This window comes from Vicugna pacos, chromosome 8, assembly GCF_048564905.1.
Source record: "Vicugna pacos chromosome 8, VicPac4, whole genome shotgun sequence".
NCBI lineage: Eukaryota > Metazoa > Chordata > Mammalia > Artiodactyla > Camelidae > Vicugna > Vicugna pacos.
In genome coordinates, this window is record NC_132994.1 from 66567804 (window position 1) to 66590391 (window position 22588).

General features: G+C 42.3%; 1 protein-coding gene across 1 annotated transcript in view; it reads right to left on the reverse strand.

The window, feature by feature from the left end:
• The window catches only part of SYNE1 (spectrin repeat containing nuclear envelope protein 1), a 427466-nt gene extending 412521 nt beyond the window's left edge, over positions 1-14945 (reverse strand). Inside the window, exons 1-2 of the mRNA XM_072966061.1 lie at positions 14691-14945; positions 6022-6294 (exon numbers count right to left, since the gene is read on the reverse strand). Of these exons, the coding sequence (XP_072822162.1) occupies positions 6022-6088 (67 nt within the window). The 5' untranslated portion in view covers positions 6089-6294; positions 14691-14945. The remainder of the gene's footprint in view (positions 1-6021; positions 6295-14690) is intronic.
• Positions 14946-22588: the final 7643 nt, after the last annotated feature.

Consider the following 22588-nt stretch of genomic DNA (forward strand, 5'->3'; position numbering starts at 1 on the left):
GGTGGTGTCAACCAGTCCCACAGCTTTATACACTATCTGTTGGCTCATGATTTCCAAATGTTTTTTCCAGCTGCGTCTTCTCCCTTGATTTCTACAGTCATAGACTCAATGACTTTCTTGGACGTCCCCCAGGCATCTGAAATGTAACATGTTCCAAAAAAACTCTTGATCTCCCTTCTCAACCCTGTTTCCAACAGTCTTAGGTCTCTTAGTATTTTCAAATGCAAAGCGAGGGGCCCAGCTTTCACTCCTCCCTCTCAAACACCACATTCAACCCACCAGCAAATTATTTCGGCTTAACTTTCAAAATATATCTAAATTTTTATCACTTCCTCCCTATCCACTGTTTAACAGCTAGTCGAAGCCACATTCATTTCTCTTCTGACTTAACATTGTTGACGCTCCTGGTGTCCCTGCTTCCACCATTAAGAATCAGTATGATATTAAATATTTATAAGATATTCAGTCAACAAATGCTTATGAAGTGTCCACATTATGGAATGCACTACGCTCGTCAATGAGCAGGGCACTGACATGACTTTGACTCGATTTCTGCCTTCAAGGGGTTTATACTCTGAGTGGGTAGATCAGACACCACATGTAACATAATGTGAAATCTGTGACGGTGCTACTACGTGCTAAGAGAATTCAGACAGCGGAGAGAGGATTTCCGACGATATTTGCAATAAAGCCTTCACTGAGGAGACTGTATCTAGGTTGGGCCTTGAAGACAGGTGGAGTTTTAGGTGCATTCCTTCCAGAAAGTGCCCCAGCAGGAGACAGAAGAGTCAGGGCATCCTGAGAGCCCGGCACCTGGAGTCATTTCGCAGGTACCTGGGGAGAGGGAGGGGAGCCAGAGGAGACAGACGCTAGGCAGTTAAGATGGAGTCAGAACTGGAAGCCAAGCCAAGAAGTTGGGACTTTCATAGGGAGTTCAAGGGTTGAGGAAGAATTTCACCATGAAAGAAATAACATTAAAGTTGTATGCTAAAAAGAATTAATTTGGGCGCAACATGTAGGAATGCTTTGGTTTACTGGTAGGCCTTCGAGGCCCTGATGTTTACAGGCCTGCCACACACTATCTCTGGAAAAAGGATAGTGTATCCGTACCCCAGATATATCAAATGTATTTATACATATATAATTTTTGACCTGACTTGATTTACCTTTGACTAGCTGACATAATTTTAGCATTTGTTCAAAATTTATTAATTTTGATTTAGCAGTTCGCTTTTTCTATTTGAGAGCCAATATTTTTGCTGACCTTTAAAAATCCTGAAGGTCTCAGGCACTTACTCCAAATTGCACAGTGGATAAAAAGGCTCTGCGAGAAGAAAGGCTTGGAGGGCAGGGCATTATACAAATGCAAATGCTTTAATACATGTAAAAGTAACATAAACGTGTAATACACCTTTAGGAAGGAAAAATGCACTTAAAGCATTATGGTTACACAAACACACACAGCTGAGGTGCCAGCATAGTCACCCATTCAGACTGGACATGTGTCCTTAAAATGATTTTATCATCAAAACTCAATTCTGATTAAAATTCAGATAAAGATTTTTTTAAAGAGAGGGCAAATAAAGTAGGACCCCATTTAACTAGTTTCTTCCTTTGTTTTTGCATATGTTTTGACTAGTTTCATCTTCAATTCCTTAATTTAGGGATCATGATATATCTACTTATTCATCAAATGTTTATTTAACTATGATGTTCCCAAATATAAAGAAATGATCATTGTTTTGTGCTGAGTTTTGCGTTAGATTTAAATTTGAGATAGTATCATGTTATATTCATTTCCAGAAGAAAGAGATTAAACCAAAAGGAGAATTTCAGCCTAAATATGATAAATGGATCTTTGACATTATTTTATAGTTGAATAAGAAGAGTCATTAAGTCAGAGTAACAAAGTATAAAGCCTAAACTTGAAGGCACTATAAAAAAATTAGAATCTTCAAAAGATAGCAAACTTCCTTCTGATGCGTATTTGACGTTAAGCCAGAAGAAAGTTACATTTTCAATAGTTATCATGGTTTATTCTGCTCCTCAGTCAGCTTTTTTGTTAGTCTGAGATTTTCGTACTGTATAATAGATTTACATAAAATACTGTATTTAACCCAAAAAAGTTTAAAGTTGCCCATAAAAACAATTTAAGCAGGAGGCCATAATTTTTTTTTCTGAACAGTTAGCAAATTTCATAGATATGTCTCGAAGAGTAAATGCTAATCCATTTTCTCATTTGTTTCTCTTTGAATTTATTCACAAGGTTTAAAAATCAAAGTTTGACCTTGCAGCCAATAATCCTTCTTTTTTATTAAATCAGTCTCTGTATGACACCCTAGCACACCCATCTGAGTCTTTCTGGCACTTACCACTAGCTCAATAGGTTGCATGGATGCTACCTTGCCTTACAATTATCAGCACTGATACATTAATTTAAAAATCCTAGCAGATGATCTTCCAAATGAAAAAAAAATGTATTTGATAGAAGTCAGTCAACAAATCCTTTTTAAGCAAATGTTATGCAGAAGTACTATGAAAAATGACAAAGAGCCTGAAGCTCTTATGACTATCTTAAAGAAATTTATAATCTGAACAGTTCAACATTTATTTTTTTAGATGTGATTATAAACTAAAGTGATTCCACGAGGCACCTGTTAAATAGATCCCTTCAGGAAGCCTATAAGAGCAGAAAAATGTATATACTAATTATGTGCATTGAAAATGTAATACCCTGTATTATGCCAGTGTCTAATATTTGTTTTTCTCTAAATATTTAAATATTAAATCACTTATATTTAAACTGATGAAAGTTACAGAAACATTGATTATTCTTAAGAGCAAACAAAACTCTGCAATGCAGTCTGCCTGCTCATCCATAATTCAGGATCCCAGCCTAAAACATTATGCTCAAACAAGCACAAATATTGGCAAAGGTGAAACATTGAACCGCTACAGTAGTGCTAAATTATGTAGCAATCTGTGTGTGCACTTTAATTTCCTAGCACTAGAAATAAAAACTAAAAGCAGAAAAACAGTCAACAATTATGGCTATAAACTAAATAAGCAAGAAAGTAGAGCCAAGTTGCCATTATTCGAGACTACAGGCTTTTTATTAGTTATACATGGACCTGATTTGACAATAAAACCCAAGAGGGGGGAAAAATTAGTTACTTGGATTATCTATCCAGGCAAAGAAAAGAGAATTCTAGAAGAATGTTCTTATGAATTTGCACTTGGAAAATAGAAACTCTGGTTTTATTTAAGTTAATAGGCATTCATTTTTTCTCAAAGAAATTTCATTTGTCTTAATTATCTGGACAATGATGTCAGCCCTCCACTTACTAGGATCTTGGTCAGTCGTTTGGAGGTTCCAGCAGGCAAGAGGAGTTACTCACTACCCTTGGCAAAAGACAGGTGTCCTCTGTCCATGGAGGCTGACTCGTGTTTGGCCTCAAACCATCAGTAGTATGCACAGTGAGAGCTGGGATGAGGAGGAGACGCGAACCTCGCCAGATGAATCAGCAGAATTAACCCCCCAGATCAATATATTAACAGACAAATCTGCCAGATCACCTTCACTTCCAGCCCCATCACTGGGCTTCCACTGACGGAGGCTAGATGTGTTGCATCTTGTAACAATACGAATCCTATATTTTGTTGCCATCAATTACCTAGTTTACGAAGTAATTAATGCTAAAAGCTAAAGGTAAGTATCTAGTACTCAAGACTTTTATCTCCTGAATCATAAGGTTTATTGTTCTAAATCTGTCAGGCACCCTTATGATATGTTGTAACCCTTACACTAGGAAGGAAAAAAATATACAGCAAGTATAGTCCCTTCATTATGTAATAAAGTGAGTAGCTTTACACAATGCAGAATATATAAGACTGTTAACACTCCTTCCTACCCAAATCTGCATGACTAGACCAATTTGCAAAAAATTATCAGGCCAGTGCCTTCTCATCCAATTTTCTTTCTTGACTATCAGAACAGCTTGCCATGTGACAGTATTTACAGTTTTTAAAACACCTTTCGTCTATTAGCTCATGAGGATGACAACAGTCCCGAGAGGGCTAAGCAGGGTAAAAACAGTCCACATTTTGCAAGTGACGGCCCTAAACACATAGGTGTCAAACAGGACATCTACCATCATCTGGGGAGGGTGGGGTTCCAACGCTTTTCCCACCCCACCCACCTCTCATGCAAAACCACTTGTGTATCCACCACAAGAAAACAAAACAAAACAAAAACACTGAGGTATCAGTACCCTTCCGCCTCCTCTCCCCTCTAACCATTACCTTAATAAAAGACTTCATTCAAACCAAAATAAGTATAAAAAGTAGAGTGTTGGTCGGACCATAATCTGATTCTGAACTGATTACGTTTTTCTTCAAATTTACTCTTTACCTTTACAACTTCCCTTTATTGTCAGTATGTATCTTCTCCAGAGAATTTTCACATTTAATTACTCAAAGGAAAAATCTGCTTTATTACCCAATTATCGTCCCCACACTTTTGCCAGGAACCTTAGGTTTCCATTCCATCCTTTTAAAGATGAAGTTTCGGAGGCACAAAATCCATTCAGTAACTTGCACCCAGGCAAATGGCAAAGACAGACATAGACAGAGGAAAGGAACTCCAAGGTCAGTGCTCCATCCACTCAGGTAAAGATGCAGAACTTAAACTAGAGATCTTGGCACTGGGCAGACTCAACCAGAGGTGTTTCATCCTATGGAGATGGGTAATGCCCACATATTCAGCAAGGACCCGGTTTTTTATCTAAACAGGTTCTATCTGGCATGACAAGTAGTTTTCAACAATCAATGTGAAACAAGCTTCACCTGCATTGAGGTGTCAGTCATCAGCCCAGGCAAATAAAGAGGGGTTCGGGGCATGTGACTGCAGGCGCTTCAGTCAAATGGGTGGGCTCTGGTCAGGCATGGAGACACTCTCAGTTCCACTGATCTCTGGATTTCCTATCCCTGGGAGCATGTTCTAGGCCATGAATATCCAGATGTAGGAGTTTGATCTGTATTTCAAAGTCAAGAGAGCTTAACTGGAAATGACTGCTATGCACGTTAAATGAATCATAAGCAAGGAAAAAGGGGGCTGTGACAGATTAATATGATGGCTGAGGTGCAAAGCCACGTGATCACTTGCTGGAATACTGGAAAGCCAAGCTACAGCATTATGTTTAAGCTCTCCTGGCAAAGACTAGAGCAGAACCCTGCTAAGTATGGAAATGTTTATGTCCTGAAAATATCCATTTGAAGCCTGAGAGAGTCACACTAGGACTGTGACAAAGAAGCAGTATTTTCATACACCTAGAGATGACGATTGTGTTTGCAGTTCGAGGAATACACACATTTAAAGAAAATTCACAATTAGGAACTCATCTGTGAGGATTCATACCATTTCACTGTTAACTCTCTTCTATAAAACAGTTTGCTGTTAGAGAAGGAACACAGGTGAGGGACGTGGTTCCAGCCATACACTGCCACTAACCATTAATCCCGTCACATCACTTCAACCCCTCTGCGCTTCCGTCTCATTTTGCTTAAAGACTTTCTAGATCTCTGAGGGCCTTCTCGCTGGGATAAGTAAACCACCAATTTACTTATTTGACTGTAGCAGGTAGTTACCTGTCCACCATTGTCATGATATCCTTGTTGGGGCCCTGTCACGGTATTGTACTGTCACTGGTGATCGAAGGACAGTTTGACAATAATTGAATTCCCAGCCAGACTCTAAATTGCCATTAAGGTCACGCTAACACAGACATAAAATCAAAAAAGGAGTTTTTTTTTTCTACCTACAGAAGACAGCATCTTAAAATAGGATGGACTAGTTTGAAAACACTAGCATAAAAGCCATCATCCTGACATTCCTTGCCATAGGTTCATAAAACTGAACAACAATGCAAGCAAACTGACAAGATTCTGAAGTAAGTCGATATTCGAAATTTAAAGCATATACCAAAACAGAACCAAACAAACCCTGGCGTTGCTGCCCCTTACCTTGTAGCCTTTGCATCACATTGGCGATGTCCCGAGGAGACCGAGAGGCTGCCCTGGAGGTTGCCATGGCTGCACCGAGGCACGGGACCACTGTTGGAGACCCTTTGCCCAATGCGGTGCTGCCCTAGGCCACTCGAGAAAACATCCTTGAACGTCTCCGGGTCTATCGCGTCATGGCCCAACCCCAGGCACGCACAGCAGTCAGCGAGGAGACAGCACTCCAGAGATCCAACCACTTCTTTCTCTTCTTTGGCTTTAAATGAAGTCAAGAACCTGAAAAACACATAGAAAAGGTACAATATTTTTTTTAAAAAATCAACACAGGTCACCCTAGTGCAAAAAGAACTGTCTTTATTCAATCTGAATAGAGGATTCATCACCAAGTGAAATAACTAATGTAAAAATACTTATAAACTATAAGACAAGATACAATAAATCTCCTAGAAGAAAACATAGGCAAAACATTATCTAACATATATCTCAAAAATGTTCTCCTAGGGCAGTCTACTCAAGCAATAGAAATAAAAGCAAGAATAAACAAATGGGACCTAATTAAACTTACAAGCTCCTGCATAGCAAAGGAAACCATAAACAAAACAAAACAGCAACCTACAGAATGGGAGAAAATTTTTGCAAAAGACGAAACTGACAAAGGCTTGATCTTCAGAATGTATAAGCAGCTCATATGACTTAATAAGAAAAAAACAAACAACTCAATCCAAAAATGGGCAGAAGACCTAACCAAGCAATTTTCCAAGGAAGAAATACAAATGATAATAAGCACATGAAAAAATGCTCAATATCACTAACTATCAGAGAAATGCAAATCAAAACTATGATGAGGTATCTCCTCACACCAGTCAGAATGGCCATCATTCAAAAATCCACAAATGACAAATGCTGGAGAGGCTGTGGAGAAAAGGGAACCCTCCTACAGTGCTGGTGGGAATGCAGTTTGGTGCAGCCACTATGGAAAACAGTGTGGAGATTCCTCAAAAGACTAGGAATAGACTTACCATGTGACCCAGGAATCCCACTCCTGGGCATATATCCAGACGGAACCCTACTTCAAAATGCCACCTGCACCACAATGTTCATAGCAGCACTATTTACAATAGCCAAGACATGGAAACAGCCTAAATGTCCAATGACAGATGACTGGATAAAGAAGCTGTGGTATATTTATACAATGGAATACTATTCAGCCATTAAAAACCAACAACATAACGCCATTTGCAGCAACATGGATGTCCCTGGGGAATGTCATTCTAAGTGAAGTAAGCCAAAAACAGAAAGAAAAATACCATATGAGATCACTCATATGTGGAATCTAAAAAAGAAAGAAAGAAAGAAAGAAAGAAAAGAAAAGAAAAGAAATACAAAACAGAAGTAGAGTCATAGACATAGAATACAAACTTGTGGTTGCCAGGGGGCAGGGGGTGGGAAGGGACAGACTAGGAGTTCGAAATTTGTAGATACTGACAGGTGTATATGGAGAATAGATAAACAAGATTATACTGTATAGCACAAGGAAATATATACAAGATCTTGTGGTAGCTCACAGCAAAAAAGAATGTGACAATGAATATATGTATGTTGATGTATAACTGAAAAATTGTGCTGTACACTGGAAATTGACACAACATTGTAAACTGATTATAACTCAATTTAAAAAAGTTAAAAAATAAATAAGTAAATAAAGCTAAAAAATACTTATAAACTATAAAATAGTAGGTAAATATGAGGAATTCTTATGATGTTTGATAAAATAAACCCATACTTGAAATATACACAATAAAATTGGCTGCTAAGAGCAATTTCACTTTTTTTCCATGTTTTCATCTTAAACTGTAAACTTCTTCCATTGACCTATGAAAGTAGTTGCACTCAAAACACTGAGTTCTAGTTCTCAATATTCATAGGTTCTCTTATCTGGGCTATTTTAGCTTGCTTTGCATACCTATTTTGCTCTGTTTTGTTTTTAAAAACTTTTCAGGAACGAAATCAGATGTTAGCTCCTAAAATCTGATGAATTGCAATAGTAAATAGCATAAATATAGAACTATTTTAATCTGAAAATTTGAGTTGCAAACACTGTAATTTTAGAAGACAAATAGGTTTGATTTAGCTTCCCTACCCCCATATAGAAAGACTCTAAAGTAAGCTGCAAGGCTGGGGTGGGCAGGATTAGAGACAATATTTTCCTCCTAACCCCTTCTTGAATTTTCTGTTTTGGTCAAGTTTAATTCATCATGCTTGACTGGGGGAGGTTGGAAAGAGGTAGGACAGTGGCTGATGAAACCTCGACATTGAGACAGATACTTTGAACAAGGGTTTCCTAACCATAGGGCTTGCTGAAGAGAAGGTCCTGCCATGAACAGGAAAGCTGACAACAGAAAGAAGAGGGCGAAAAATGCACTTGGAGGAAGAAATGCAACCAAGGCGCCAAACCGAGGGGGTCCGTGAGAGCCTGAGACTTTGACAATTCATACTCATCCCTGGGCTATGATGATGAAGGTGAACAAGAGAAACAGGGCGGGGGCAGGGGAGGCTGGCCAAAAAAAAATCGTAAAGAAAACACAGCACGTCTCTGTGGGGTGGTCCACCTTCGGAGAGCAACGAAGAGGAGGCTATGAGTGCTATCAGACATTATAACCTGAACGTGTGCTCATAAAGACTGTGTTACTTACGAAGGACTGGTTAAGTAACAGAGTGTCATTAAAGATGACAACTGCTTTTTAAAATGGCATTAATACTAGTATATATCGGTATCTAGCTAGAAGGCATGAATGCAAAGCCGGTATCTTTTTCAGACCACCCCCTCAGAAAGGATGTGAAACATGGCACACTGCTGCCGCTCTGCACATTTCTGGGGTCAGAATGGGCATATTTAAGTTAAGGAGCAGTGGTGCAGTGAACAGCACTGAACAGTAAAGACAGATTTCTCTTGGCTACTTGAAAAGATGCTAGAAGTAGGACCCGGGACTTGGCAGCTTCTTGGCTAGAAGGGTAGCTCTCGATGGATGGCTCTCCAAGCGGGAGAAATAACTACTTAGGGCTGGCCTGTCATGCACCAAGCCTACAGCCCTACTGCAGCTGGCTGCCCCTGAGCAGCCTTCACGTCCTGGGAGAAACATCCCATCCGCACACATACAACAGCTACCTTAATTTGAAGACTAACAGACACTGAGAAGGGCCTGCGGTATCTTACAAATGGCTCCCCTAAGCTGTTAGAAAGTTAGATTCTCCAAGTGCAAGCATATTACTTTCTGAAATCTAGCTAGCTAGCTACAGGTAGACTACGTAGAGACAAGGGAAGAAATTCATTGTAGCTCAGCTGCCCTACGCCAGGCCCTGCTCAGCCCTGGAGTTCACAGATGACAAAGACGTGGCCCCCACCATCGATCAAGAATTATAGAACTAAGGGGGAGGGCAGAACTCTGTGGTAGAGTGTGTGCTTAGCATGCATGAGGTCCTGGGTTCAATCTCTAGTACCTCCATTAAAGATAAATAAATTTAAAAAAAAAGAATTATAAAACTAAATGGGATTTCTATGTCACTGCATCACAGATCACCATGTTCCTGGCCTCTTCTAGCTCACGTGCATATTACACAATAGAGTAATCCTGAAATATTTCCCTCTCACCCTCCTTCTCATTCTCTTTCTTTGGATACCACATTAAACTCAGAACTTCTCTGCTTGCGTCCAACTTCAGCTAATGTACCCATCTTAGTTCCCCAGTATAACTAATGCATTCTGAATGTCACAGTTCAATGCTGGGGGAACTAAGATGAACGTGACACATAACTTATTTCTCGACGAGTTTAGAACAGAGTGGGAGATACAACACAGAAGAGCAAATGTAACAAAACCACGGGCATGTGCAAACAGAGACATGAGGGATACAAAGGATGGGAGGGTCCTGGGAGGGAGTGAGCCCCTGACCTGGGCCTTGGTAAAGGAGTTAGAGTGAAAAATATGAAAAATGCACTCCAGGCAGAACAAATAGCTCAAGCAAGGCTTGGATACAGGAAACAGCATTGTTCGTTCGTGGAACTACTAACAGTCAGAGAATGAGGGACTCTTCCAGGCGACATTCTGGGGCTGAGGCTGGAGGAGGGAGCAGCCAGATGGCTGAGCCCTGCCCAGGTGTGCTGCTCAGAAGTCTGCTCCTGGGTCTCCAGGGGGCAACAGGAAACCACCACGAGGGATTTTAAGCCAAAAGTGACCACGTATAATTTAGATTATTCTAGCTACATTTTTTAAGGGTGTATTCGAGGTTGACAACTCAAAGTTTCAGGAAGATCGGTGAGGAAGGTGTCTCAGGAGCCCAGGTAAAAGATGATGAAAAATTGAAATAGGAGTGTGAGCGGAGGGTAAAATCCAAAATGTCGCGAGTAGTCAGAGTATGCAGGACTTGGTGATGGGCGGGGGAGAGGAGACAGGCCCTTGGGAGGTGGCGTAATCAGGTACCTTGGGTGACTCTCAGGATTCTGCCTTGAGAGCTTAGCAGTAGAGGAGCTTTCAGGTTTTACTTCCCCCAACTCTTCAATGCATTTGCTCACATCCTTGCTGAACAACTCAATTACCCCTTCGCATCGCCCCTCTGCAGGACACTCTCCGCTGAACAAGTCCGAAGGATCACCGAACACCTAGCCCAGGACACACTGTTTGAAGCCATCCCTAAAACACACCAGCACACAACAGCACTGTTTTCCCTCAATTCCTCCAGCACTAGCAATCCATACTATTACGAGTATCTGTCTTATATTCGTCACCATTGTTAGCCTTAGCTCTCTCGAACTAGACGGTTAACATCTTGCAGGCACAGAGATTGTAACTCTTACTGTTTTGACATCCCACCCATTGATAGTAACTGTATCCCTGAGGACATTCTAGCCCTCAGTATACATTTTTGTTTCACTGAATCATGTTCATAAAACTTTACCTCTACAGGACAACCCCCAGAAAACTCCTTCCTCTCCACTGCAAAAGAAGTTGGTGCAACATCCTTCCCTTTTTAGACATTAGATTAAATATTTTGCTTTCAACATTCATGCATATACACAGTTCCTATTTTGTGAAATTATGATAGTTTTGCTTTTTACTGATACTTACATTTAAGGGACATGATATGATAAAAAATTTCAAATTAATAAAGCAAAGATAATAAAAGGAGACTTAAAAGATATGAGTTCTGGATGTTAGAAGAGATGAATTAAACCTAGCTTTGTTCTGACTTGGATGATTTTGAGCTAGTTTTATGTATGGAGGTCCTCACCCACCACCTGACAAGGGGAACATGGTACTGGGAAATGCACAGACTCTGGACTGGAAAAAAAAAAAAAAAACATGGAGCTGCCTTCATTTTGTCCAGGTGGACATGACCTACAGAACCAGGACATCAGAAGTTCCAGAATCATTAATGAGCTCTCCATCCTCAGGGTAATTAAGAGTTTTCAATCAGGTGCAGTATATTGTGGGGATAGGAGAGGAAGAGGGGGCGAGGGATGGAAAGGGAGAGCTAAGTGGACATTGGTGGGTTGTGTACCAATTAATAATCCTTGCACCATCTCCAAATTTTTTCCAGGGAAGGAACTAAGATTACAAAGCAGCTAATTATATCCACCACACCTAGTAGAGAGGTAATATTCCTGTATTTATTATCTCATACAGCAAATGGAGTGAGCAACCATGTGGCAAGGATGATGGTGCTGAGTAAACAGCAGTGAACAAGACACACAATCTCTTTTAGAGCTTAGGTACCAGAGGGGGAGATGATGTAAGCAATATTGCAATGAAGTAGGTTACAGATTGTAATGGAGAAATCCAGGGTACTGTGGGAGCACACAGAATACCCAATCAATAACCATCTGCTGCATCTATCTCACGGGATGCAGAGGGAATTCAAATGATCTGCTGTTCGAAATTCTCCTACCTAAACGATGTACTCTTCTCAACACCAACACCTGCGAAAAGCACAGGAGTGAATCATCACAATTTGACTTTTCCAGGCTCTAGAATGGACAACTGGCTGCTTAAAGCAGTGTCTCATTTGTGCTACTAAACAGGGATACACTAGGAAAAACACTAGGAAAAACACCGCTATGTCACAAGACTACATCTTTAAGCAATGCAATTGGGTTTTGAAGGATCAGAAAACTACAGCATAAAGTTCCAACCCCTGCAACCACCAGAGATGACCTGGCTCATTTCTAGCTGAAAAAGGTGCACTGAGACTATAAGACATAAACGGGCTCACAGTGGTATGAAGCATGGCTTAACTGGACGTCTAACTACGTACAACAGCAGTCCTTTTAAAATTCCCCATTAAACAAAAGTTTAAAAAGCTAATGAATACATTTCAACCCCCCTTCTATCTAAGTCCTTTGCTGCAGTAAGTCACCTAAGTGTCTAATTTTAAATTTAATTATTGTTTTCCTCTATTCATCCTTTAGCAATGCTACTAATTAACAGACGCTAAGATGGCCATCCAGTAGGGGAGAAGAGGGACTTCCTGGAGTTAATATAAATACATTACCAATGTGTATGTAAAGGCTATCAGTGAAAAGTGGTAATTATTCACTATTATGAATTTTACACGGTAACAAATAAAAATCTGTCCTTTCCCTGGAAGAACAAAAATAGGAAGAAGTAATCAAAAGATAGAGTCCAGAGCTGATTAGCATGAAAGAAATCATGTCATGAATGAACTTTTCTTCTGTAAGCTTGGGGTATAAACCATACCCAAGGATATGTGCTATCTCCCTCCCACGCGTAGCTAGGGTATAACTGTACCTCTCGCTAAACATTAGTTCTCACTGGATGCAACCACAGGGAAGGACACACTCTCCTCTCACTTCTGAGAGGAGATAAGGCAGACTTCCTCAAAGGGGAGTCTTGAGTCTTGTATGCCTGTGGTTCAGGCCACAGGGTGCGGCCGCAAGGTCTACGTTGGAGCCGCCCTGAGAAATTGCTACCAACCTTGCCCAGTCATGGGCCTCTTATATCCTGTTTCAGTTTCACCTCCCTCATCTCCAAGAAGCTGGGCGAGCTGCGCGATTATCAGAGAGCAGATGTGGGGGCAGCACCTTCCTCATTTAACACAAGCAATTTTTGGAAATGTCTAAACAGAAAAAAACCTTTTCCCAAACCCTACTCCTTTGCAGGGAAGCATCAAGGGGAAATCATTCTTATCTGGGGGACAACGAGGACAGAAACAAACCAGTCTGTGAAAAATCATTTGTTGACACAGATAAAAGTGAGGCTATAATGTTATAGTTGAGCAAATATTTTCAAAGGCTAGCAATAGTATTATCAGTGTCAGTCTCAAGATGTGCCTTTATTTCAGCACAGAACGTATTAAGTTAGCGTGGATGTGGCACATTTTGTCCTAGATTTGCCACAAAGTAACGAACAGACTCAAAAATAAAAGAAGACAATAGATACGTGTTTTGTTACATTGTACTGGTGATGCTGGGAACTTTTTATCTGTACTATTTATCTTTTTCATCAAGGAGGACAGCATGCGTCTCAACAATCTTCATGACTCATGGTTAAATCAGCATTTCGTGCAGATGTGGGCCATATTAATAATCTTTGCTCAATCGAAAATTATTATACTTTCTCTTGCACAAGTCCGGCTCCTGTATTCAAATGCCTTCTTTGGGATAGTGGCTCTTAGATGAAGACAAATATAGGTAAGCATTAAAGCAGAGACCAAAAGATAATTCATCTCGAACTTTCTTAATATTCACAGCAAATTTTCAGATACGTACAGGTTTTCCACCCCAAACTGAAAAGCTCAGAAACGAACATTCTAGGATGCTAAGACCGGTTTCACAGCTGGTGTTTTTCACCCCGGGCTGGAACTGGTTATCTTTATGGAAGACGGCCTGAAGTTGCAGCCTCCAAGCTCTGCGATCCCAGCCAGGCAGCACGCTGAACCCGGTTTCTCAACCGGCTCTCTTTCCTTGATGGCTAACAGCTGCTCTGTTTTGCACCGTTTTCCTGTCCTTTACCATACACCTGCCGCCCCGTGGACCACCATTTCCCAGAACTCCTCCGGCAGCGACGCAAAATCTGTCTGAAAGGGGGTCTTTCCGGGGAGGAGATGAAAGTTATCTTGCCCTCTAGCGTAAGCAAGCGCACGGTGACAGCTGGAGTGGAGTCTGAAGCCCCGGCCTCCGCTGTTCTTCAAGCCCTGGGCTGTCTTACCCATTTCCCCTCCCCCAGCCCTTCCTAAAATAGTCGGCGGTGGAGGAAGGGAGGCTCCTAGAATTTGCTCAACGCCCTACATCTCCCATGCGATAGTAGCAACAGCCCTGACCATCGCAATGAGGGTGGCTGCCTTTTCCTTCTGCATCACTGGACCCCAAGAGAAGTGCCACCAGCGGAAATGACAGCTCAGAGAGGGGATATTAATAGGGCTATCTACGTACGAGCTGCAAGGAGGACGCTCCCCACCTCCTCAGCTCCTCATCCTTGAGTATCACACACGTACACACACCGCCGCCACCAACGCCACCCTCTCCCTCCCATCAAGCACGCACAGCCCGAACATGCAAGTACAAACTTGCTTACAATCTGTCTGCAATTTGTTCGGCTTGTACCCGTGTTCTCTCTCTCTCTCTCTCTTCTCCCTCTCTCCGCCTCTCTTTCCCTTTACCTTCTGTCCCTGGGGCTCGTTCGGGTTCCCGGCGGCGGCGGTGCGCGCGCTCTGGGCCGGCCGCGGTCTCGGGAGCTCGGGCGCGGCTGCAGGGCTGCGGGGCGCCGGGCGGCCCCGGTGAGCGGGGACAGCGCGCGGGGCCGGCTCCCCGCCCGCGGCGAATCCGCAGCCGCGCTCCCCCGGCCGCTCGCACACTCGCTCACTCGCGCGCTCAGCTGCGCGGCGACTCTGCCCTCCCTCCACCAGCGGGTCCTCCTTCCGGGTGCGCCCCGGGGTTTCAGGCCTCCCCCCGCCCCCCGCTGCTCCCCCCGCCCCCTGCACGAAGGCTCCTTTCTGGAAGGTCGGCCGGGCGGGGTCAGCCCCCGGGCAGGCTCGGGGCACGACCCGCGCGCCGCCACGCCCCTCCCCGCGCCCCGCGCCGGCTGCTGGATGCGCTGGTCCCCGGCAGAGCCAGGGGCGGGGGCCTGGCGGCTCCCGGGCGGGCTGCCCCTACCTCCCGGAGACGCACGGCCTCTGGCGTCTTTCCGCAGCAGCAGCAGCAGCAGCAGCGGCGGCAGCAGCAGCAGCGAGACTTTCCGTGACCCTCCCTCCCCGGGAGCCTATCCACCGGGTCGGCCTCCCGGGGGTCGAGGGGGAAAGAAATGGCCGAGAGCGCTGGGAAGGAGATTCGCCGCACACGCTAACTTTTGCCCAGGGTTTCCACTGCCCGGCTGACCTTTCTGAGCAGAACCTATCTTGAAAGGCTGGGGAGGTTCCCAGATGGTCCCAGGAAGGAAGTGATGCGGTTCAGTGAGGACATTCCGCTGGCCCCTTTGAAATCAACTTTCAAAAAGGTCCTAACAGCTGACCTTTTGGTTGTCAAATCAATAGCAAATAATTTCAGGGAGACGGGTCAGACTGTAGGTTTTTGTCCCTGTGGTTTATAAAGCTGAGATTTCCTGAGAAGGCACCTGACATCTCAGTCATATTTATTCGTGGTTATTCGTTAAGGTGACGCTGGGAGCTACCTGCAGGGTCCTCCGTCGTGCTCTGCGTGCGACGCGTGGTGGATGGGGACCGTCTGAGTCTGTCATCACAAGTCCCTCTCATAGTGTGGAGGAGATCCCGGTGTTGCCTAGTAGCCTTTAGGAGGATTTATTTTGTTGTGGGTTTGTGGTTCCTAAGCAAAGTCAAACATGATCGCTCCTCACCAACAATGAAGTCCAAGCCCAGCAGGATTATGGCAACTCAAATAATCGAAGCTATGTGGCAAATACCCCCTTGAATTTTTAATCTGAACAAAACAAGATTTTTGTTTGTTTGTTTTCCTATTCTCTACGTTGCATTTACGTCCATGTAGAGAAAGACTGGCTTTAAAGTGGATGAAGTTTTTCCCTGCCTCCTGCCTTTCCCTCACTGGCTGCTAACACTCCACGATTTAGCTTTGCATTTTCTTCAAATTCTCTTTCTTCTGGATTCCATCAAAATAATAATATCTGGAATGAATCTGGTAAACTAATCTGATATGTTATCTTTTCTTGTGTTTATAGATTTCAGAGACCAAAGAATGAATCTCTAATTGCAGAACTGGTTGCACCAGAAGTCAGGCCTGGAGAGGGCCGTGTTTGGGATCACTCTCAATGCATATACTGCCTCTGCCTGACGGTGACACTGGCCACAGATGCCCAGAGCTCCTTGTGGAGGTAACACCCCAGAGCCCAGTTGTTCCAGGTATCACCCTCTGCCTGCATGTGACCAGACTGAGATCCAGGCTCCAGGCCTGCCACTCAGGAGCAAAGGCTCTGACTCAGTTCTTCTCCTCCTTTCTCTCCATCTCTGCTTTCATCCAACCAACTCACCCGCCTACTGAAACTCCTTCCTCAGACCTGCTCTGCTCCCAAGTGCAGACAGGCAGGAGCCCAGGGCTGGCTGGCTGGCTTTGGTTGCCTGATGAACTGAACGCCCTGAACGCCCACTCTCAGCTCAGTTTTATCCTCCACCGAAGGAGTAATAAGCACATCACTGACTTTTGGAAAAGTTCTGTCTTTTTCATACACCCCAGGGAAGTGTGTTGTAGCTTCATTTATTCAACCACTATTGTTTGAACACCTACCATATACCAAAATATTGCCTTAATCATTAGGGCTGCAGTGGTAAGGAAAACCTCATCTGATTCCTGCCTTCACAGAGCTTACAGTGTAATCAGGAAGAGAGACATTTATCAAAGAACCCCACAAATAACTATAAAACTCCAGCCTCCAAGAGAAGGTAAATTTTATGAGAGCTTTCAGTGGAAGGGCTTAATTTAGTTTGGAGATCAGACAGACTCTGCTAAGGAAGTGACCTGTGAACTGTGATCTGCAAAAAAGGTGACATTAACTAGGACAAAGTCAGGTAGTGGGAGAGGGTATAACTCTAGTGTAAAATGCATGCCTAGCATGCAGGAGGCCCTAGGTTCAATCCTCAGTACCTCTGTTAAATAAATAAGTCTATTAACCCTCATCCCCCAAAAAGGAAAAAAAATTTTTTTAATCAAAAATGAAAGGAAACAAGTAAAGGTGGGATCTGGAAGAGCATTCAAGATAGAGGAACAGCATGTGCAAAGGATCTATGGAGGACAAGCAACACGGTGCTCTCGAGGAACCAAAGAAGACCACTGTGGCTGCAGGAGAGAAAGCCAGGGAGGGTACAGGAGCTTCAGGGGAAAACGCACCCCTTAAGACCCAAAATGAAGCAAAGGGCAGATTGTGCAAGCCTTAAAAATAAGCCAGAAGAGCTGGGTCTTTACATGACACCATTACAGTGTTTTCTGTAGGTGATGCAATATGGTTACATTTATGTCTTGAAATTTTCCCGTTGGCTATAATGTGGAAAACAGATTAGAAGCAGGGCCAAAATGGGTAAAGGTGGACCCATTAGGAAGCTGCTATGGTAATCCTTTAAGAAAATGATAGCCCTCATTATTAGAGTGATGGTGGTAGAAAAAGTAGATGGATTTGAGAGATAGGTAATAGATAAAACACAATAGATAAAACAAGGTCATGGGTGGTGGAAGGAAGTCAGAATAGAATAGTGGTTAAAGTCTTGGGGTTTGAAGCAAAAAAAAGCTGAGGCTCGCATCTCAGCTCCATCATTAGCTGCCGGCGTGATTTTTAGCTAGTAATTCAACCTCTCACAAGTTCAGATTTTACAAACCTATAATCAGGATTTTAACAGCATATCTCACTGATGGGGCTGTTGTGGGGACTAAATCAGCTAATAACGGCAAGTATTTCCTACTTCAGTGCCTGGTACGTGGTCACGGAACACAGTATAATTAACACTATTATTATAGTTATAGCTACTATCACTATTATGCTGGATGTTTCTGAAGTTGGCAAATAGAGGAAATACCATCTCTACTTTGCTTTGCTAAGTCTGATTGGGCTGGAACACCAGTTTCTGGGAGCAGCAAACTCTAACCACGAGGCCATCCCCGGCTGAGAGACAATGGCCAGGGCAGCATCCCAATTTCCTCCTCCACTGAACTCAGGCCTGCCCTCCTCACCTGTCTACACTTCGTGCTCTCTCAGTTTACATGGAATCCTGTTCTTCTCCATTCATGGCTACTGGGCCCAAGCTCCCCTCTCTGCATTAATAGGAGGTGGCAAAGAACAACAAAAATTGCCAATTGGTTTCCATTCAACTTTATCCCAGTACCTGCATCATTGTGTTTTATATATTTGTAAAAACTAATAGTCACAGTGCTCATATGAAATCAGCAAATACTCCTTTATACATGTATCATTTCTCTGTTATGTAATTGTGTTCACACTATAGCAAAAACTTACTACAATTAAAGTATGTTGTCAATTTATCAAAAGCAGCAGCCCAGGGTCTTACCAGAGATGCGTCTTTATGGCAATGAGCCCACCTGCAACTCACCAAGCAGCTCTCTTCTTTGACCCCATCCATTAAGTCCCTTCAAAACAAATGTCTATGCACAGTGTGGGGAACCTCTAAACAAAATGGCTCTTACTTTTTAAAGGTCAAGGGTCTTTGTATCGTCAAGGTCTTGATGCAGTCAGTAATGGTCTGGTTGGGGTTGGGCCACCCCTTATTAGGTTATTGCCTCTGGTGGAGTCATTACAGTCTGCTAACAGGAGAGGAAGGACAGGAAAGGAGGGCAAAGAAGGCTCAGGAGGATTTGGGATTCAAAGAACTAGGATTCAACCCAATCCACCAAAATGCCCCTTTTGTAATTCTCAATAAGAACCTTACTTTTCACCCGAGAGGCCTAGCAAGGCTCTGAATTCATCTTACATTATAAATGTGCAACCTGCAGCAACATAACTTAGGTCTGATTTTTGGCAGTATCGATACTGTAGCTGCAAAGGCAAGAGTCCTAGAAGCTCACTGGGTCTCCGACTGTGAGCTTGTCATTTTCTTTTTTTTTTTTTTTTATGGTCTTTACTGTGGTCAGAAGTAGCTGACACACCTACTGGTTCTGCCAGTTCTCTTTCCTACCATAAGATTCCACGGCAGTTACCAAATTGGTCTCTTAAATTATTGTCTTCAGTAGGCCCTTCATTTCAGGTGTTAATTTCTTCACCACTACATGCCACATCTCTTTAGAATTCTGTTTCACTTTGGAATCAGATCATCACTATGAACCCAACCAGGTCAACTGACCAATACAGTATTCTCATCTTTGAGGGTCTGGAACCAATCTTGGCATGAAATAGTGTGTCACTCAGGGTTCGTTAAAGAAAAATCAGAATAACTTGTGGATTTGAAACAAGGATGCAGGTGTTCAAAGCTGGGGCCAGCTATAGAGGTGGCCATTATTATGGCTGCCTTTAGCTTTCAGGTAAACACCATTGCAGGTGCAGCCCAGAACTCAGTAACTCACTGCTGCCACCTAGAGGTCAAGATGCTGCAGCAAATGTCCGACAGCATCACAGCTGCCTCAGCTCTGACTCCTACTGACCGAACTTGGAGCCAGCAGCCACTGTGGAGCTGCTGTCATTGCTCGTGGAGGGGCAATTTCTCCGTGTCCCATTTGCCTTCCAAATCTCATGTGAGAGCATTGGCAAGATGCAAATTTCACCTCCCCCCTCCTTCCCCCCGAAGAGAGAGCCTGGGAAATGTAATCCTGAGACTTCCCACCCTTGAGATAGATACAATAGAGAGAATAGAATGGATAATTAGTGAAGACTGTTTGCCAACAAACAGTGTCCAATACAAACACAGACGTGGGGTGGAAAGGATAATGCAAGTATGTGTTTAAATTAAAACTCACAGAAATTCCAGTTTAAAACAGTGAGTCTTTTTTTTAATGTATTTTAACTCTCATATTAATATTGTTTTAGAATTTTAAGTTAGGATTTTAAGACTGTTTTTTTAAAAGATTACCAAAAACTTAGCATTGCTGATGAATTTTAAGATGACATCATTAACTCCTTGTGTAATCTTGTCACTTTCTCCCCATGGTTTCTTCAGGAGCTGTTCTACTTAGTCCCGTGCTGTCTCACCCCTACTTTAGTCATCCACTCCCATGATCCACTCCCAAGGTCACAGATAATGACCTTGTCATTATCAATGACAATTATTTAATAAAAATAATCTCAACTGCTAACACCCTGCTCTCTATCTCCTCTTTTGTTTCCAGCTCACTCACTTTTTTGCTCCAATTCCAATAATCTCTCAGCTGAATAGAACCTTATATCCATTGATGGAGCCTCTGCCAGCTTTTATGATGCCTTTATATTAGAAAGGGGACCTTCTTCAAGACACTTCAACTCCTTCTTTTGGAGACTGTTACAATAGGCCATTTTTGAAGAAGTAAAACTGTCACTATTTGCAGATGATATGATACTATACATAGAAAATCCTAAAGGCACAATCAAAGAGCTATTAGAACCCATTGATGAATTCTGCAAGTAAAGTTGCAGGATAAAAAATAAATCAGAAACCTGTTGTGATTCTATACACTAACAATGAGCTGATAGAAAGAGAAATTAAGAAAACAATTCCATGTATAATCGCATCAAAAGAATAAATTCCTAGGGATAAATCTAACCAAGAAGATAAAAGACCTGTACTCAGAAAACTGTAAGACATAGATAAAAGAAATTGAAGACAGCACAAGCAGATGGAACAAGATACTGTGTAAATGGACTGGAAGAATTAATATTGTTAAAATGACCATGCCACTCCTTAGATTCAGTGCAATCCTATCAAAATACCAATAGCATTTTTCACAGAACTAGAACAAATAATTCTAAAATTGGTATGGGAACATGAAAGACTCTGAATAGCCAAAACAATCTTGAGGAAAAAGAACAAAGTTAGAGATATCACATGCTCTCCTTTCAAACTGTACTACAAAGCTACAATAATCAAGACAGTATGGTTTGCTGGCACAAAAACAGACACGTAGTTCAATGGAATGGAATAGAGAGCCCAGAAATAAACCCATACTTATATGGCCGTTTAATCTATAAGAAAGGAGGCAAGAATATACAATTGGAAAAGACAGCCTCCTCAATAAATGGTTTGAGGAAAACTAGACAGCTACATGCAGAAGAATCTCTCCTGAACTCCAGACTTGAAAATATAATCACCTACTCAAGACTTCTGCTGGGAAGTTTAAAAGGTATCCCAAATAAAAGATGTCTAAAATTAACTTGTGATCCCTCCTTCCAAACCTTCCCCTCTTCCTGCCTTCCTCACGTCAGTGAATGATGACTCCATCCTTCTCAGTTGCTCAAGCTTAGGCCTTAGTGTCACACTTAACAATTCTTTTTCTCACTTCTCACCTTTTGTCAATCAACAAATCATGTTGATTCGTTCTTTAAAAATATATCTATAGAGTGTCCTCATTCTCAGAACATGAGCTCTGAAATATTCAGTAGGAGTAGAGCATGGTGTATCCAACATGCTCTCAAATGGTTCAGGAAAGAATATGATGAAATATAATGAAGAATAGTCATAGGAAGTCAATGAGGCAGAATGTAAACAATCGGTGAATCTAGTTGAAAGGTAGATGAACGTTCTGTGTAGTATTCTTGAAACTTTTCCCCTAGGTTACAAAAAACATACCTAAAATCCATTACTCTTCAGCTCTACTGCTACTACCGAGGCCAGCATCTCTTAACTTCAGGCTGTTCTTAATATAATTGCCAAATAACCCTTGCCCATAAATTCACAGCATGAATCAGACGCTGTCACACCTTTGTTCAAATTCCTCCAATGGCATTCCGTCTTACTTAAAGTGGAAAGTGAAATCCCTTTACGATCTATAAGGCCCTACATGAATTGCCCCTATGACCCGCTGGCTTTCTAGTCTTACCCACAGCTCCTCACTTTACTCCCCACCCGGCTGTCACGTGTCCTCCCAACTTGACGTTCCTGAAGAGGACAAGGCAAGCTCCCGCCCCAGGGCCCTTTCACATAATACGCCTGCCGAGAAATTCAACTCTAAAAATTACTTGCAGGGCTTACTCCCTAACTTTTTTTCAGGTTTTTTTTGGTCAAATATCACCTTCTAAGCCTTTCTTGGATGCCATATATAAGATTTCTGAATACCACGCACTCTACCTTGGACTTTCTGTCCTTCCCTCCACTTTATTTGTTTCCCTCCAGCACTGAACCCCAACATTGTATGTGTATCTCCTTACTTATCTAGTTTCTTTTCTCTCTGCCTCTGGAATGTAATCTCCGTAAAGGCAGATATTTTTTATGATTGTTAACTCTCACGTTCCTAGCATTTGAAGCAGATGCATAAAAGGTATTCAATAAATATTTGTGTAATAAGTGAATGGGTAATGTATCAGGCTCACTCTACTTTATGAAATTCTACAAAGCATCAATTGTACTGTTATGTTATTATCAAACCCACTGGAAAATGGTTACCCAAATCTCCAGGATGTCTGGAT